The sequence below is a fragment of the Caretta caretta genome, chromosome 15 (genome assembly GCF_965140235.1).
Source record: "Caretta caretta isolate rCarCar2 chromosome 15, rCarCar1.hap1, whole genome shotgun sequence".
Classification (NCBI taxonomy): Eukaryota; Metazoa; Chordata; order Testudines; family Cheloniidae; genus Caretta; species Caretta caretta.
In genome coordinates, this window is record NC_134220.1 from 13474824 (window position 1) to 13492820 (window position 17997).

Genomic DNA, 17997 nt, shown 5'->3' on the forward strand with positions numbered 1-17997 from the left:
GCTTCCCGCAGTGACGCCCCCCACTCCGGGGGCTGTGCCTCCCACATCCGCCCCGCCCCTTCCGGGACCCCCAGGTGCCCTCACGGGACCCCGTTGTCGGAGACCGCTATGATGCCGTCACCGCGGCACGTCGTTGCCGTCACGACCTTAGCGCGCGCCGTGCTGTCCCTCCATTGGCCCTCGGGAGCCACCGTCCCATGACTCGTCCTGCCCGCTCTCTCGTGTCGTCGGGGTGCGTCCCTCCCTCTCTCACCGCGTCACTGTCAGCCCGTCCCGCGCGCGCACGGGGCCGTCACGCAGCCCAGCCCCGCCGCCGCCGCCGCCCGGCCTCGGGGCTCGACCAGTGACTGACCAGAGCCGGCCCGGCTGGAGCTCCTGTCACCGTGCGTCTAAATCACCGAATCGGTCCAGGTGCTGTGTCACTGGCTCTCTCCAGAGCGCGCCACGTCCCCCTGCACCGTCCTCACCCCCCGGCCTGGAGCAGCCACGCGTCAGCTTGAGGGCATTGCCTGAGGGGTTGGACATAACCATGCCTAATGTACAGCAGTGGCGAAGTGCTTTGTTGAACCAGGGCCCTGGTGCTGCTTGCGGTATGTTGCTGGCCCTCCTTCACTATCTCCGTTCCTGGCTTTTCTTCCTGCTGCCTTCTGTTTTCTGCCAGTGCCCAACAGGTTCATTTTTATATCCCATCTCTGGGATTTTACCGCTCATGCATTCAACTACTGCCTTTTCTCTGTGGTAGCGGTCTGTTCAGTCCTCTCTCTCTGGGTGCGTTTCTGACATTTCCTCATGGATGCCTAGCTTCATCTGAAACTCATTTTCTCAAACACTGAAGTTTTCTTCTTTCCTTCCAGTCCTCAGCTGCCCTCCTTTATTCTATGTATTCACAGACAACTACACAATCCTCCCTGTTTCCCCAGCCCATCATTCCAGTGTTTATTGTATGTTCTCACAACTTAACTGAAAGTGAGCTGTTGAATCTTTAACAAAACTGTCCTTTCTCCAAAATGTTATTTACTTAAGTTAAATCTGTGCTAACAAAAAGCAGAGTTTTAAAAAGTGTCAGTAAAAATCCTTTCCCTGTCAATTGCTCAGTTTTCACCAGTTAGCTTGAGTTACAGGCTCAAGTTACTCCACTTGAGCTAGCTAAGCTCAAGGGAGAGTGGCTATATTGCAGCATCACACTTCACCTGCAGAGAATGATTGTGATAGCAGCAAAGAGTGATTGGATTAGCATCTGATAAATTGTGCTAACTTGAGCTGTAGCTGCATCCACACCGCATTAATAGCATATACCACCTGACAGACCAGCTAGCTCAAGTTTAAAGCATCACTTTAACTCAAGGTAGAGATTTTTGTCTATGAACTGGAGTCAGGTTGGGTGTAATGCCTGAGTTATATCTCAAGCTAAGCATTGCAATGAAGACAAGCCCTTGCTCTATATGTGTATAGTATTGTGTAGAGTTAGAGCACTATGTAAATGGATTGTAATAATAAACATAATGCTTTGTTCTTATAGAATTATAAAAAACATAGAGCTGGATGGGACCTGAAAGGGGTCATCTAGTCCACTCTTCTCACACTGAGGCAGGACCAAGTATACCTACACCATCCCTCACAGGTGATTGTCTAACCTGTACTTAAAAACCTCCATTGACAGGAATTCCACAACCTTCCTTGGTAATGTATTCCAGAGTTTAACTGCTCTTCTAGTTAGAAAGTTTCTCCTGATATCTAACCTAAATCTTCCTTGCTGCAGATTAAGCTGATTACTTCTTGTCCTACTTTCTGTGGACATGAAGAACAATTGATAAGTTATCAAAGTCAAGTTAATTACAATCACTTTAACCAAAGTGAGCAATTTATCAAGTTACTCTGATGGTCACTAAAGGCCATATCATAACTTGTGCATTACACTGGATCACCCTATAGTCAAATGTCTAACAAGAGCTGAAAGGTTTCAGAGTTACAGCCGTGTTAGTCTGTATTTGCAAAAAGAAAAGGAGTACTTGTGGCACCTTAGAGACTAACCAATTTATTTGAGCATAAGCTTTCCTGAGCTACAGGTCACTTCATTGGATGCATACAGCTGAAACATACACATCAAAGCTTTAGTCATTTTTTGGTGCTAGATCTTTGATCTTTTTCAGAATATGAACCTCCCCTAAAAGGCATTTTTGTAGCTGTGTATCAAATATGTTCACTAAACTTAAAGTGATGATTTTATGATAAAATCATCTGGTAAATTATTAGAGAATGAAGATATCTGTTTAGGGAGACTCTGGAGAGAGTAGAGGACTGGTAATAGGATGAAGAGACTCTGTCAAGCAGATCATTGGACTACAGTGACCAGATGTTACCATCTGATAGCTGTTTGCTCACCAAAGTGGAATAAGCTGATGCTGTCAGTCCTGGTAGACATGTCTACCAAGCATCCATGTTGACAACCTGCAGTGGAACCCAAAGACTGAAAGTGTGGAGACTGAAGTACCCTCTCAGTCATGGGTTTGTGTTGAAGTATGCTGGCAGGGTGATGTAGGAAACCTATTAAGAACATGATTTTAAGGAGAAATTAATATGTTTCATCAGTCTGGGTTTGGTATTTTTATTTGTATTTTATTTTTAAAATTAAAACATATTAATTGCAAATCTGATTGTAGAATGGGCATTTGTTTACAATGTGGAAAAGGCTGTGTAGATAATGAGCAGTGGGTTAGTGCATTGGCCTGCCACCCATGTATGTCTGAGTTCAAACTGGCTTGTCAAATTAAAATATTTTATTGTAGTCTCCCATTTTGTGCTTATTACAGAAACATCTCAGGGATGGGCAGAGAAGACAGATCTGGAATAGCAGGGGTGTTTTAAGTCAAGTTTCAGATGCATTTGGAGAGCTTGTATGGAGGAAGCTTTCATAGATGACTTATATTGCTTTCTAGTTTATATTGTTGAAATCTCAGGGAATCATATCAGTCTGCAGCCATGCCACCTCGTACTACAAGGAAATCTCCAACCCTAAGTGATATAAAGAATAGTTCCCCTTGTGTAGAATGTACACATATTTATCTCAAAATCTTTGACTCCAGGTTTAAGAAAGCAGACTATCCCCACCACCAGCTATTGTATAAACTGATAATTGGGGATGGGATATTCATACACCTTAAAGCAATCTCCCCACATGGTTGTTCTTGTAACTCAAAAGTTATTATTTAATATTTATATCCCAATAGTGTCCAAAGGTCTTCGACAGGATCAGGCCCCTTGTGCTGGTTAAATACATACACAATCCTTGTCCCAAAGACTTGAGAATCTCAGAATTTATCTTGGAGCCCTTAAATCAGTCTGTTTAAGATTTTTGGACATACAAACATGTTAGTACAGAGATTTTGAGCAATCCAATAAAGATCACTAACCCTTAGAAACAGCAGCCAAATTATTTGACGTTCAAGGCTTGAAATATTTAGAAACTGTAAAAAGATCTCTTGCTGGGTGATGTTGGGGATCAGATGTCTGGCAAGCTGTGTACAAGAAAAGCTCGACAATTTGGGGAAACAGAAGTTTAAATAATTCCTATTGAGAACTATGCAGTTGATACATTTGCTTTTCTTAGACCCAGAGTAACAGATCTAAGCAACTGGGCTGTTACAGCGTAAACAAATGCTTACAGCTTCCTTTGGTTTCTCTATACTGTACTATGCAGGGTTGTATACTTATTTCAGTTTGTGGATTTAAGGGGCCTGCATAACCTCCCTATGCCAGTTTCCTCCTCAAGCCCCAAAACATTGAGCTGTAGCTCAGGAAAGCTTATGCTCAAATAAATTTGTTAGTTTCTAAGGTGCCACAAGTCCTCCTTTTCTTTTTGCGGATACTGACTAACACGGCTACTACTCTGAAACGGAGCTAAATGGCTGTTTCCCTAGCCAACATGATCATAGAGAACATTCAGCACTAGCAGTTAGTGGAGTAGGAGAGCCTACAGTGATTTATAGTACCAACTCATAACAGTTGCTTTGATCCCACTCCACCCCCTGCATTGGCCAGAGCCAAATAAATGGTAAGAGGGCTCTGGCTGAGAAAAACCAATCTGTCCCAGCCCTTCACTCACTTTGGTTTAATATTTTAACTGCTATCTTACAAAAGATGCAAAGTCCATGAGCAACGAAGCTCTCAGAAAGTTCCCTGCCCCAGCTTGCTTTATGATTTTGCATTAGTACGGATGTTTTGTCACTAATATAATGTCACAGACATACTGGGAGTGTGAAAGAGATGGTCAACATTGCACAGAAAGTCTGTGACTGGAGAAACCAAAGTAATGGTAGTTCAGGTGCTTGTCTGAACTTACTGAGACTCCCGCCAACACCCAAGACTTTCTTCCCACAAACGTACCACTCCTCTAAATATGCCCTGCTCCCCCTTTATCTGTTGTCTTCTAGGGGGCAGGGAGCCCTCTCGCCTACAATCCCCTCCAGCAGTTGGAACGAGCTCAGAAGTCATTCTCTTGTGCTATCTTCGCATGGCAACCTCCTTCCCAAGCTTTCCCCACTTTTAATTCCTCCAGATGGTATCTATCCCCTTTCCACTCCTTTGTGTATCTCTACACCCCAGGGCAATGGAGTGAAGCTGCTGCTGAGAGCTGGAGAGTGTGTGGAGGCTCCTGCCTCTTCTTGTGCCTGCTCTTTTATAGCAATGAGACACGCAAAGCCAGGAAGCAGCTAATGGGAGAAGCAACGAAGGAGAAACAGCCTCTAAAAGCAACTAGTGGTAGGAAGCCAGCAAGGCGAGCTGGGACATAGGGCAAAAAACAGGATTGTCCTAAGGGAAGTCAAAACTTGTCATCTCCAAGACGGGAAGTCCTTTACAAACCATAATTAAAGCTACATTTCTGTAATGCTAACATTGAGGTTACTGGGTTTTCTCAGATTGTCACAAAGGGTTCACCTCCACTTTTTTGAGCCACTCATAGGGACATGGGCAGTACCGTCCCCCTGCCTGGAGAGAGGGTAGTAATAGGATCAGTTAAGCTTTAAGTTATGCAGGGCTCCTAGTTTTCCCTAGTAAACTTCCCTAAGTTCTCTGATAAAAAACAAAAAAATCCACATTTTCCATGATTAAAGTGAAATGCTGAACTTTAGTTTTCCGAGCCACAATATATATACGTAACAGTTGAACACAGTATTTTGATATATTTACAATTTTTAAGTGAGTTTAATAATAAAATTAACAGCATTGCAATTTGTATTTCATACACATACTAAATAGTTCTGTCTGTATGGTATATTTTCAGAAAATTAGTTTTTTTTTAAATGCACAAAAACACTGGTATGATCCAGTCACAATGAATTGTTTCTTTACTGTTGTCGATGGACCTGCTGTTTCAGTCTTGTTTTCATTCAGTTTATGTTTATCGTTTTCCATGTGTTCTACAATTGTCTGCCTTCGATGTAATCTACAGCCTTGCTGCATACAGTACAGACAGAACATTACCATCAACATGAAATTTGTCCTTGCCAAATGGAGAGACAGTCTTTGGGGTGATTTTTAAAGTTTTTGGCATATTTTCAAATTTTAATCACTCACATCTGGAGGCTGAAGTGAAATTTGAGATACATTAAAAAATGAAGCCCCCCGCCCGCCTTTGAATAACCTCGAAACGCTGGAAGCAGTTTATTGGAATATGTTTAGCTATGTAAATATAAAGCGTGTTCAAAAATTAACCACAAGAGGAGGAGGTTGCACACACTGAATAAGTGACAAGTACTTTCAGTAAAATTTAATTCTATTTTTTCACAAAAAGTAAAATCTAAAGATTCTTTGTAAAAATGCAAATTCAGCTTTTTTTCCATGACAAACGGATTTCTAAGGTCACTGGTCATATGCTCAGCGATACACAATTGTTTCATTTACTATCCTAGTTTTAAAAGCATTTAATTGAAAAGATCTCATGAGAAAAATAAACATAGGCAGCGTGGATAGCTGTGTTATCTACAACTGTGCTTAAGAGTGAGTGAGATACAAGGAGAAAGGGAAACAGAGTGAAAGTATTGCGATAATCTAGTGAATCGATACACACTAAAAATATTTTGATACAACTTCTATTGACCAGATAAACACCCAACTCATGACACTAACACATAAATCTGCACTTAGTGCAGATTTTATTTAGAGGACAGTGATATTGCAACAATGGAAGAAAGTTATGCTGCATGTGTAGTAACTAGCTTCAGATATTAATAAATCATTTGGTTTTAATTATTTTTGAATAACCTAATTGGTTTCAGTTATTTTTGAATAAATGAAAGACACTTCCAACTTGACACCCACAGTTTTTTATTGTGTTTAAAAAAAATTACAAAACCTAATGGAATAAAAAGTATTCTGTGAGCAATGAAAGAGGAAATTAGTTCATTTTTAAATGTAATTATTCCCTTGCAATGCTGTAAATACCTGACAATTAAACACTGTAGTGGTACATCAGAACCAGAAAATGAAAGATTTAATCCTGACCCTCAAAACACTTATTCACATGAGTAATCCCAATGAATTCAGTGCAACTATTCATATGCCTAAATGTTTGCAGGATTTGGACCTTAAAAAGTGACTACAAATGAAAATGAAACTGACAACTCTATCTTCATTATCTCTGCTGAGTGAAATGCAAAAGTAAGAAAATCCCATAGACGATAACTAGGGGGGTTGAGGGGATTTTTGTAATAAAATATTGTGTATAATCCAGTTATAAAGTGACCAACTAGAAGGGTGCCAAGGGGAAAACTCCCCTACTAAGAGAATGGGCATTACAGCAGATGTAGCAAGGCCATGGCTCCTCTCCACCACCCACAGAACATTGAAAGCATTTGTAAAATAAAAAGTGTTCTGATATTGCTCACTGTAGTGAGAGGGTTGAGGAAAAGTACTGTGAACAAGGAGGCAAGTTACAGGAATTGAAACCAATTACCAGAACCAGCAAAATGAGCTTTGGCCTGCTAAACCCAGGGTTGTGAGTTCAATCCTTGAGGGGGCCATTTAGGGATCTGGTAGATGGGGGATTGGTCCTGCCTTGAGCAGGGGGTTGGACTAGATGACCTTCTGAAGTCCCTTCCAACCATGATATTCTATGATTCTAAAACAATTTCCTGGGCTCCACACCCTAGGGTATGAAATGATTCTGCAATAAGTAGCCCTCTTCCACACATACCCCAGTGCACAATATGCACATTGATATTAAACTACAGGAGTCTATAGACTGAACATGGGAACATCCACCAGTGCAAGCGAATGATCCTAGTGAAGCAGAGCTCAGAGCAGGAGATTAGAAAGGAGCCCTAGCCCAGCCACCCCATACAAGTTAAAAGATTCTTCCCTCAGACCAATATTCTCTCTTCCCAGAAATGGGGTGGGGTAGGAGGTTTAGCATGGAAGATATGGTCACAGAAGTTGGAAGTGAAAGATCTCAGGTCCCCTTGACTCTCTCTGCCCTCCACTGGCAGCGAGTAGGCTAACTTCTATGAATTAGTTTAGTGCCTATTGCCAGACTAATAAGCAACTTTTAGTGACTTCTGGTGTAGAAAAGTCTACAGGGACATGGTCCCAGTCAGCATTCTACCTGGTGGTGAAGTTAACCCCATAAAGTCTCAAGCTATGGCCCAGGGACTCCTAGAACAGAATTTCACAAGGAAGAGGAAAGGCTGGCACATGACAGGATCTGTCTTTCTCTTGCAAAGCGGCCCTCGGGCTGAACAAAACTGGAGAACCTCCCCTGTCAGTTATCAATGATGCCAGTCACACAACAGAAAGAAAGAACTGTTCATTGCTAAAGGAAAAGACTACAGAACTTGGATTAACTGGATCCAAATAAGGAAGGCCATCATGACGCTGCTGCTGACAAAACAAACTTCCAGCTAAACAAAGCTCACAATTCAAGTTTTGTTTGAGATCATAGGTAACTGCATTGTCTCTGGGCCACAAGACAGGTGTGAGACAAAGACCTCCAACTGTTACTGTCAAAGAGTTTGGCTGGTAAGCCCCGCTTTGGAGATGTGTGCACATAGGAAGCAGAAACAGAAAGGAACTATATGAGTGGAGGTGCAGAAGGATACATATCAGATCTTGCATAGAAATAAACAGGTAGAGCTGGCCATCCTTGGGTTGTGCCCTCCACAAGGGTTTCTTTTTAATGGGTTTCTTGAAGAGATCATAAGAAAGTCATGACAGTTCCTTTCTTGCCAATCTGCCAAGGTTCCAGTGGATAAAAACGGATAACAATCCTTTGCGTGTGAAAGAGGAGAGAACAGAGGAGGAAAGGAAAGCTTATTATTTTATAATAGAACATTATCTCCAGTAAGTTCTCTCAACAACCCAGAAACACACCATTAAACATAGCTCTCAGTGGTCGGGACTTAAACGCTCTGACTGTAATAGGAGCAGGCTTTTTTATATGGGACAGTGCGTGAACGGGTTCTAAAGTCCTGTCCACACCCGCAAAAAGTTAAACTGTTAACTATCTATTTATCCAAGGTACTTATATGTAAATTCTCATTGCTGTATCTGAGCGCCTGCTGACCGCAAACACAGAGAAGAGCAAGCTGCACTGGGGCTTGCGCTGCTTATGTTAAATGGGGTTACTCCTGGTCAGAATAGAGTACGCCCCACCCAGTTCAGTCAGTGCAAAGTCCTGGATGTCCTTGGCTATCCTTGCAGCTCAAACAGTGCCAGCATTGGTGCAGCTACACAGAATGCTGAATTTAGAGCTATTCTTAGAAGTAGAAAATACCTTAGTCACATGGAAACCATAGGAATTCACTGCCTTTTCATTTCAGGCATCTGCCCTATTTATGTTTCTGTATTCCCCTTAGCTGTTTGAAAATAACCAGTGTATAACCACCATCCATGTCCACCAAGCTTTTGTTTACCAGCCTTACTGCCTAGGAGGCAAGACCTAGTAGCAGCAGGATTCCAGGGGCAGCCAGTTAGGCAACTGGCCTAGAACCTAGTTAATATTTCTCTCTTATTCTGTTGTATGACTTTTTAAAAAAAATTTCTGCTAGTCATAAATAATTCAATACAGACAATTTCTCCTCCATATAAACACAAAGGGAAAAATAAGACTTCACCTCTCCCCAGAGCTATGAAATACACGTGGAGCGAGTTTTTCTCTCTCTGCTACTGTTGGAGTAATGGGAGAACAAGAGAGAAAGGGGCAGAGAAAAAAGATTGACAAATCCACCTGAAAGGCAAACTAACCCCTTTGCTACCACCTGGCACTGATGGGTGATGGTGGACATGTCTGGCCTTTAAATAAAAAAATAAATTTTATTTTTCCTGTACTAAATAAATTCTGACAGCCAAGACAGTAATTAGCCCTACTGAGGAGTTATTTGGATCAAGGATGACTAATGGTGTAGCAAGCTTTATGTGACATGGTGGGGATGTGGAGTCAGAGCTGCTAAGTACCAGAATAGGGGAACCCCCAATTCATCCAGCCCTAACAATGATGACATTCAATTGCCATCTCTCGTCTTTCTCTGGTTTCACTCCAATGCAGCTCTGCTTCTAAATCCTCTACTCTGAAATCCTTGCTCATGTGCCACCAGGCTCTCAGGGCATTTGGGGGTAACTCTGCTTTGACTACACCTGGGACTTCACCCCGCATTCTCACGATTAGGCTCAGCCTTAGAAAGCCAGGAGAGGAGCAAGAAGGAAGATGCCCAGTCTAACGAGTGCAGGAAATTACTGACAGGGCAGGGGGGGGAAAATCAGGAGGACTGGAGGAGAGAGACCCTCCTTGCCAAGGCCTCTTGTAAGCTTCCCCTATTTGTACTTAAACACAAACCTTGATTAGTGAAGCTCCACAGCACTGAGCTGGGTCTCACTGGGACGCTGTATGAAACTCCCCTCTACCTGTTGAATACACCTTCCTCCTACTCTCCCTGCACTGCACTCACCTGTCTGCACCGAGCCCCAGCTCCTTGGTAAGGAACTCAAAGAACTTGGCACTGTGCCCTCTGTTCTGCTCCGCAGTTCCCACCACTGCAATGGATGAGACGAACAGCTGAGCGCAGGGCGCTGCGGAGCCTCCAACCACCATGGACAAGTCGCTCTTCACCGTGACGTTTATCCTCTGCCATGCCGGGCACACCCAGGGAAACAGCCATGGGAGGGAAGGAAACACAGGACACAAGCCTCACAGATATGAGCAGTGTGTGTCATGAGGAGGCGCTGGTGCCCTGGGCCACTCACCCCATGCACCCCAGGGGAACCCTGCCTTGCCCTAGTCCAGGGGTTCTCAACCTTTTTCTTTCTGAGACACCTCCCCCCAACATGCTACAAAAACTCCACAGCCCACCTGTGCCACAATAACTTAGTTTTCTGCATAGAAAAGCCAGGGCCGGCACTAGGGGGTAGCAATCAGGGCAGCTGTCCGGGACCCCATGCTGCAGGGCCCACCGCAAAGCTACATTGCCCAGGCTTCAACTTCAGGCCCAGGTGGCGGGGAGCAGGGTCCCAGCCTTCAGCCCCATGCAGCAGGACTTTGGCTTTCTGCCCTGGGCCCCAGTGAGCCCAAGGCTGGCTCTACTTGGTGGCACCCCCGCAACCTGCTCACGGCCCCCACAGGGGGACCCCAGACCAGTGGTTCTGTCTTTCCTAGACCAGGACCCCCTCTCATCTAGCCCATACCCCGCAGGGGGTGCGGGGCCAGGGACAAGCTCCGCGCATCTGCCGCAGGCCCCGCTGCTCCCCCAGGGCAGCCGGCGCGGCCGGCTCAAAGGCCGCAGCATTGCGCACGCCGAGGCAGGAGACTCACCTCCTCGGGCTTGCTCAGGATAGCCGCAGCGGCCGCGCACAGCTTGCCGGCTAAGCCCAGGGGCAGCTGAGCGGCCGGGAGGCTGGTCTCCAGCTCCAGGAACGGCATGGCCGAGGCTAGCGCGGGCTGCTGGGTCACTCCCTGCGCGGCCGGCGCGGGCTGCAGAGCAGGGGGTGGGAGCGAGCGCCGGGGCTCGCGATTGGCTGCGTCTGGAGACACCCTCCTCTGCCTGTCTCGCCGCCCTGACCCCTTGGTCCCTGGGGACCATCCCTGAGCGGAGCAGGGGCAACCTGGCCCACCTTCGCTCCTCTCCCGGTGACTGGGGGTGGGGATGGGGGGGGAAGATTTGCTTTGGCCTTTTATGAACACCTTGCCACAGCCACGGATGTGCCAGCTGTCACGGTGATGCTGCCTAGTATGCAGGGCTGGTCCTGCCCAGACAGGACAGGAAAAGCAGTTCCCCGGCCTCCAAAGCTGGGTGTCCTGTTTACCAGATCGTACAATAAAACATAGTACAATGGATTTGGTGCCCTGATTTTTGTGAGATTTATTTCCACGTGGCAGAGAAATCTGATTCTGCTAGGGGAATTTTGGAGTCTGCCTTAGCATACGTGCAATGTGCCTCTAGTGGCATGTGACCAGGATTCATCACTGAATTTGGTCCGCTGGTTGGATCATTAGTTTTCCCAGCCTGGGCCAGGTACTGACCCGGAGCATGACGTGAACGCTGATCCATGCCCCCCAGGGAAAGGAGTAAGACAAAAGGAAACCCTCAATTCTTTTCATTTCCTGGGACACTGGCAGGCAAGGTATACAAACAGGCTATATGGATTGCTTATCAGGAAGGCAGTTCACCTGCTTCATGCAATTCCCTGATCAAGGGTGTCCTTAACAAAGCCACAAATGGAAATATGCCAGTGGAGTTTACCCTGGCTTTCATTTGTCTGCTGGAAACAAATGTTTATTTTTCGCACCCTGAATGCCCTGAGAAGGACAATAGAGGTGAGGGGATGGAAAGGCATAAAACACATACACACACTAATAACCTGAACACTGAAATGTAACAGTAAGTCTTGATGGGCAGCATGATCACCATGGCACGACTGATTTATCACACCCTACCAGCTAACAGAGTGCTTGTAATAATATGCATGTGACTGCGTGAATGCAACCTATTGTGATACTTAATTTCTCTTGTTTTGGCAGCCTTTTTCATATTGCTTTTCCTTCCCTAAAGACTGGGAAATTATTTCTACTCTTTGTTGGAAGATGGATAGAGGGGTTGATGGGCCTACAGCTGGCTGGGGCTCTCTGCCTTCCATGTGTTCATTGCTTCTTCTCACTTCAATATCTCGTCTTATTTAGATATTCCACATGGAGAAATGGGGTGAAGAAAATATTCTCCTTTTCACTAACAGCTGCTCCATGTGTGGTTGCTAAAATCCAAGAAGCCTGTTTTAGAGGTTACGTCTCCCATGTTACTGTCCAACTGATGTGGCTATTTATAATATATATTATCATACCCGACTCTTTATGCTGAAGTGGTAATTGTGATAATGGGTAACACTATCATTATAAAAAAGTTCAGCTACAAAATCTGAGACTGGCCCATGGTTTGAATTTTGTGATGGGGAGTTAATGATGTACAGCTTTTGAGTGGAAAAACCTCAATAAAAATGGACACTTCCATTTTCCAGAAGATTAGGGCATTTAACAACAAAACAAAACCCACTAACCCTAACTGGAGCTTCTTAAGGAAGGAAAGTGTGTATGTAGGAGAAGGGAACAAAGCTCTGCTTTAAGTTGACTGCATTTCAAACCCAGATCTTCTAAAAGCAAAGATAATGAAACACTCAAAGACAGAAGACTGCTGCATTTTTATTTTGAACGTATACTTTGCAATATTCTGAAGACGCACACTGGCAGCTGATGAATCTGAGAGGTAAATGTCTGATATAGTCTAAACAGATTCAGAAAATATCGGTACATAAAATACACAACTCCTGCGCTGAGCTGTCTAGGAAGCACAAGCAGTGACATTACTGTGAATGCCAGAGTTACTTGTCTGGCTGAAAGACTGTTCTATCCGTGTGAATAAGCTACAGTAAATGCTTGTTTCTATTTTTAATTTCTATTTTATAGCAGTAACAACATATCAGACAGTGCATTTCCAAGACTTGCGCAAAAGATTTGGCACTTCCCATGATAGAAGACACCTGATGGCTGGTATTCTGGGCATGCAACTGCACAGAAAGTGCACTGCTTTGGGTGTCCAATGGCATCATTATTTCTAGCAATATTTTAAGAGCACAAAATCCTGGATTGATGGGGCACAGGAGGTTAGAACAGAAAATTCCCCAAGGGATGAGTCACTTCTCTGTGAAGAGTGGCACTGGCAATTACAGGATGACGAGAGGAAAATAAGAACGTGTGATGCCCAAAGAAGCTAAAATGTCCCAGAGATTAGTAAGCTTTCACAGAGAGAAATCCAGAGCATGTGTGTGGAAAGGGGTTGAAGACTCTCTGCTAGAAGTCTGCATTCTTTTTGAGTTTTTCAAAATTGTCAAGGAGCAGAGAAGCTGACAGTCAGCATGAGGATATTTAAGAGGACTGCGACAAGGAAGCCCTGTGAGAGATAGTAATGGGTGAATTTCCTGGGGACCACACACTGTCTCCTTCAAGCGACAAAAAGGCAATGGTTAAGGGAAAAAAGTTCTAATTTTAAAGTGCCCTTCAGTGGTTCACTGTTAGAGGATAAAGACAGAACATGCGGAAAAGTTCCACTACTCAAGTGAAACCTGTGGAAAGTTCTTTCTTCTTGGCACAGGGTAACTGCACATAACAGGGGAATTTGGGGGTTGGATTTAGAAATACATTCAGAAAAGTCTAGCAGTGAGGGAATACTTCACATTTCCTCCTACTTCAGCATCTTCAGCAGCAGAGGTTTCATTTCCTTCTTCATCTGTGGGTCAATCTGGACTTTCCTCAAATCCTGTGCATTCAGGATCCATTCATGCACTTCTTGGAAGAGCTCCTTCCCCACAGCTTCCTCCACCTGGCTGCGCCATGCCACCAATTTGGGTCAGCACTCAAAGATGTTGCAACCAGCACCTACGGACTTTAAAGAGAGAAAGACACAACATCCAAACATGGTGAAAAGGAGAGGGATTCATTTCAAGTAACTGTGCACAGCAGAATCCTGCCCTGGATTACCATGTATCTGCCACAAGTAGGAAGACAATTTGCTGACTAGTGTCAGTGTCATCCTCAATCTGCTCCAGCACCTAAATGTCTGAGCCTGACTTGAAGGGTGAGGTACATCCTCATTGCAATTCACGTGGTGCTTATTGCAAAACCTCAGCCACTAGAGGTTAAGTCAGGAGATAATGAGCCAATTTCTCCAGCAGCATAATACCATTGAAGCTAATGAAGTTACATCAGCAGAGAGTTTGGCTTAATAGCTGTAACAGTTCTCACATGCACTAAGGCATGATCAATGAGAGAACACAAAATCATCATTTAAGATCAGAATTGCAGCATCAGCAGTTTTTCTTGCCCTCTCAAAAGTTTATCTGCAGGGTGACCCGCTCTTTGGAGGGAGGCAGTGCTGCCCCGTAAAGCATCTGGAGGAGAGGTGGAAAGTGCTGTAACACAGTGCTCCAGGCAAGTGATGGATTCATATGGGAGCCACTTCATTTTACATGCTGTATTTTGTGAAGTCACTGATTGGTATTTTGCAGACTGAGAGCAGGGAAATTACTTGGGGAGGAAGCCTGCCCCCCCCTTGGGCTGGGCTCTTTATTTTAATCTAAACATCAGTTCCCCGTTGCTCCTCATTTATCCTTCCTAGGATTTGAATTCTTCACAAGAAGGATAGAAAACTGTAATGAGGAGGGAATGACATGAATGAAAACATAGGATTTGGGGGCAGGGCAGAGCTACACTGGATCAGACTCTTCTATAGCATCTGCCATCTTTGTGAGGTAGCTGAATCCTGCTTCCCTTCTCAGTCATGTGGTGCTGCATCAACCCCCCCTTCCCATCTCCAGGGAAACTGCAGCAGCACCACATGCTGGTCTTCAGGCAGTATAGACAACACCAGTTTTTCATGATGCTGAAAATTCACTAACAACACTCCTACACTCACCTGCATGAGCTCTGTGATAGCCACCAGGTCTGCCAGAGAAATCTCGCTGCCCACAATGAAGGGCTTGTCCTGCAGGAACTTCTCTGTGAACTTTTTCAGGGAATTATTCAGCTCATCCAAAGCCTCCTGCAGCTTCTGTAAAGGTATTGGCTTTCCTGTGAATAGGGGAATCACCATCTGCATGAGGAGGAGGGAATAGGATTAGCTTCCATACACATGCAATGAAATTTAGTCATCACCAAATGGGGAACTGCACAGTTTGCTCCATAGATTTACAGGAGAGCTAATCTGGAACCCAGCTGTATGAATCCTCTATTTCTCTGTACCTCTAAGTATCAGCAATCAGAATGAGACTTAATGGGATCCTCCAAACAGCTGGATGTTGTTCTGTTGCATTTCTGAGAATAATCTGTGGATCTCAGATATCCTTACATCAAATGCTGGCAGCATATGCATCAGGTTTCATAGTCCACTTCTCGTACTGTCTTTTGCTCCTACTTAGTAGGTGAAGTAACCTTTTAATTTAAGTGGAGTGCTAGGATCCCTACAAGTTTGGTTTCATTAATTTACCCTCTAAGAGGAGACATACCAAATCTCCCAAAGACTCTTGGCTTTCCTGCATGATCTTGCTGTTCTCCATGAGACCACTAGAGGGAGAAAAGAGCCAGGTGCATGTAGTTTACCACATGGCATCATCATTATAATTTGTTTCAGAGTGGTGGCCCTGTTAGTCTGTATCAGCAAAAATACCGAGGAGTATTTGTGGCACCTTAGAGACTAACAAATTTGTTTGTCTCTAAGGTGCCACAAGCACTCCTCGGTTTTTTATTATAATTTGTATTATCATAGCACCATGTAAGTGATTTGTATGTGTATGTATATTGTATATACACATATTAAATATGGATTTCTGTATGTTCACCAATTGGCTGGTTATGGTCACAAGACATATGGACAACCACCCCCAAAATGCAGCTATTTAACCTCACACAGGCACTTAAAAATGTGGGAGCACTTAAAAAAAATAAAGACGTGAAATGCCCCTCATGGCTCTGTATGGAACTCAGGAGTGCTGCTAATACTCAAACTAACTACAAATGACCAAATCGGGGAGTGGTACTTGGCAGCCTGGATTAAGTAGGGAATCTTGCCCCATGACTTGCTACAAAGGCTAAACTGGTTCCTCTCTGGGGAGGTCCCCAGAACAAGAGATCTACAGAAGCAAGAATGTCTCCGGAGGAAGTCTGCCAACAAACCAAAGCACACAAGGCAAGAATCAGAGATTCTAAGGCTAGAAGGAACCATTGTCAACATCTAGACTGACCTCCTATATAACACAGACCACAGAACTTTTCCAAAATAATTCCTAGAACATAGCTTTTAGAAAAACATCCAATCTTGATTTTAAAAAGAATCCATCACAACCCTTGGTAAATTGTTCCAGTAGTTAATTACTCACTGTCAAAAATTTACACCTTATTTCCAGTCTGAATTTGTCTAGCTTCATCTTCTAGCCATTGCATCATTTTATACCCTTTTCTGCTGTACTGAAGAGTCTATTATTAAATATTTGTTCCCTATGTAGATACTCATAGACTGCGATCAAGTTGCTCCTTAACTTTCTCTTTGTTAAGCTAAATAGATTGAGCTCTTTTAGTCTATCACTGTAAGGCATATTTTCTAATCCTTTATCATTAGAGGCTCTTCTCTGAACCCTCTCCAATTTATCAACATCCTTCTTGAATTGTGGGCTCCAGAACTGGACATAATATTCCGGCCGTGGTCACACCAGTGCCAAATATGAAGGTAAAATAACCTCTCTACTTCTACCTGAGATTCCCATTTATGCATCTCAGGATTGCATTAGCTCTTTTGGCCACAGCGTCACGCTGGGTGCTCATGTTCAGCTGATTAGCCACCACAACCCCAAATCTTTTTCAGAGTCACTGCTTCCCAGGATAGAGTCCCCTATCCTGTAAGTATGGCATATGGTCTTTGTTCCTAGATTTATACATTTATATTTAGCAATATTAAAATACACATTATTTGCTTGCATCCCATTTGGCAAGTGATCCAGATTGTTCTGAATCAGGGACCTGTCCTCTTCATTATTTACCGCTCCCCCAATTTTTGTGTCATCTGCAAACTTTATCAGTGCTAATTTTATGTTTTCTTCCAGATCTTTAATAAAAATGTTAAACATTGTAGGGCCAATAACTGATCTTTGTAGAACGTCACTGGAGACACACGCATCCGATGACAATTCCCCATTTACAATTATATTCTGAGACCTATCAGTTAGCCACTTTTGAATCTATTTAATGTGTGCCATGTTAACTTTATATCATTCTAGTTTTTTAATCAAAATGTCATGTGGTACCAAGTCAAAGGCCTTTCAGAAGTCTAAGTATGTCCTATCAACACTATTAACTTTATCAACCAAATTTGTAATCTCATAAAAGATATCAAGTTAGTTTGACAGGACCTGTTTTCAATAAACCCATGTTGATTTGCATTAACTACATTACCCTCCTTTAATTCTAAATCAAGTCCCTTATTACAACAAAAATGATTAGGGGACTGGAACACATGACTTATGAGGAGAGGCTGAGGGAACTGGGGATGTTTAGTCTTCAGAAGAGAAGAATGAGGGGGGATTTGATAGCTGCTTTCAACTACCTGAAAGGGGGTTCCAAAGAGAATGGCTCTAGACTGTTCTCAGTGGTAGCAGATGACAGACAAGGAGTAATGGTCTGAAGTTGCAGTGGGGGAGATTTAGGTTGGATATTAGGAAAAACTTTTTCACTATGAGGGTGTGAAACACTGGAATGCGTTACCTAGGGAGGTGATGGAATCTCCTTCCCTAGAAGTTTTTAAGGTCAGGCTTGACAAAGCCCTGGCTGGGATGATTTAGTCGGGGATCGGTCCTGCTTTGAGCAGGGGGTTGGACTAGATGACCTCCTGAGGTCCCTTCCAACCCTGATATTCTATGATTCTATGATTAGCCACTCCATTATCTTGCTGATTGCTGTCAGGCTGACAGGCCTATAAT

The 17997-nt window shown here is 43.9% G+C and overlaps 2 protein-coding genes and 1 long non-coding RNA gene across 3 annotated transcripts in view; 1 reads left to right on the top strand and 2 right to left on the bottom strand.

Moving 5' to 3' along the window:
* Positions 1 to 163, bottom strand: part of CABIN1 (calcineurin binding protein 1) — a 204077-nt gene extending 203914 nt beyond the window's left edge. Inside the window, exon 1 of the mRNA XM_075120259.1 lies at positions 147 to 163. The gene's annotated coding sequence lies outside the window, so the exon portion shown is untranslated. The remainder of the gene's footprint in view (positions 1 to 146) is intronic.
* Positions 164 to 268: 105 nt separating this feature from the next.
* Positions 269 to 2785, top strand: LOC142069394 (uncharacterized). Its single transcript, XR_012665196.1, has 2 exons — positions 269 to 590; positions 1520 to 2785. It is a non-coding gene; the product is annotated as an uncharacterized LOC142069394 (long non-coding RNA).
* Positions 2786 to 6307: 3522 nt separating this feature from the next.
* LOC125623188 (D-dopachrome decarboxylase) lies at positions 6308 to 11011 on the bottom strand. The gene is made up of 3 exons (XM_048822137.2): positions 10799 to 11011; positions 9939 to 10114; positions 6308 to 8261 (listed from the first exon to the last, which is right to left on the bottom strand). The coding sequence occupies exons 1-3, from the start codon at positions 10904 to 10906 to the stop codon at positions 8189 to 8191; spliced, it is 357 nt and encodes a 118-aa protein (XP_048678094.2). The 5' UTR covers positions 10907 to 11011; the 3' UTR covers positions 6308 to 8188.
* Between the last annotated feature and the right edge of the window lie 6986 nt (positions 11012 to 17997).

Excerpts from the sequence above, each read along its gene's own strand:
- LOC125623188 (XM_048822137.2), bottom strand. The coding sequence starts at position 10,906 with ATGCCGTTCCTGGAGCTGGAGACCAGCCTCCCGGCCGCTCAGCTGCCC. Across the intron at positions 10,115-10,798 it reads TCCTGAGCAAGCCCGAGGAG|AGGATAAACGTCACGGTGAA; the intron begins GTGAGTCTCCTG and ends CCGGCATGGCAG. Across the intron at positions 8,262-9,938 it reads CTGGGGCTCGGTGCAGACAG|GATTGTTATCCGTTTTTATC; the intron begins GTGAGTGCAGTG and ends TCACACGCAAAG.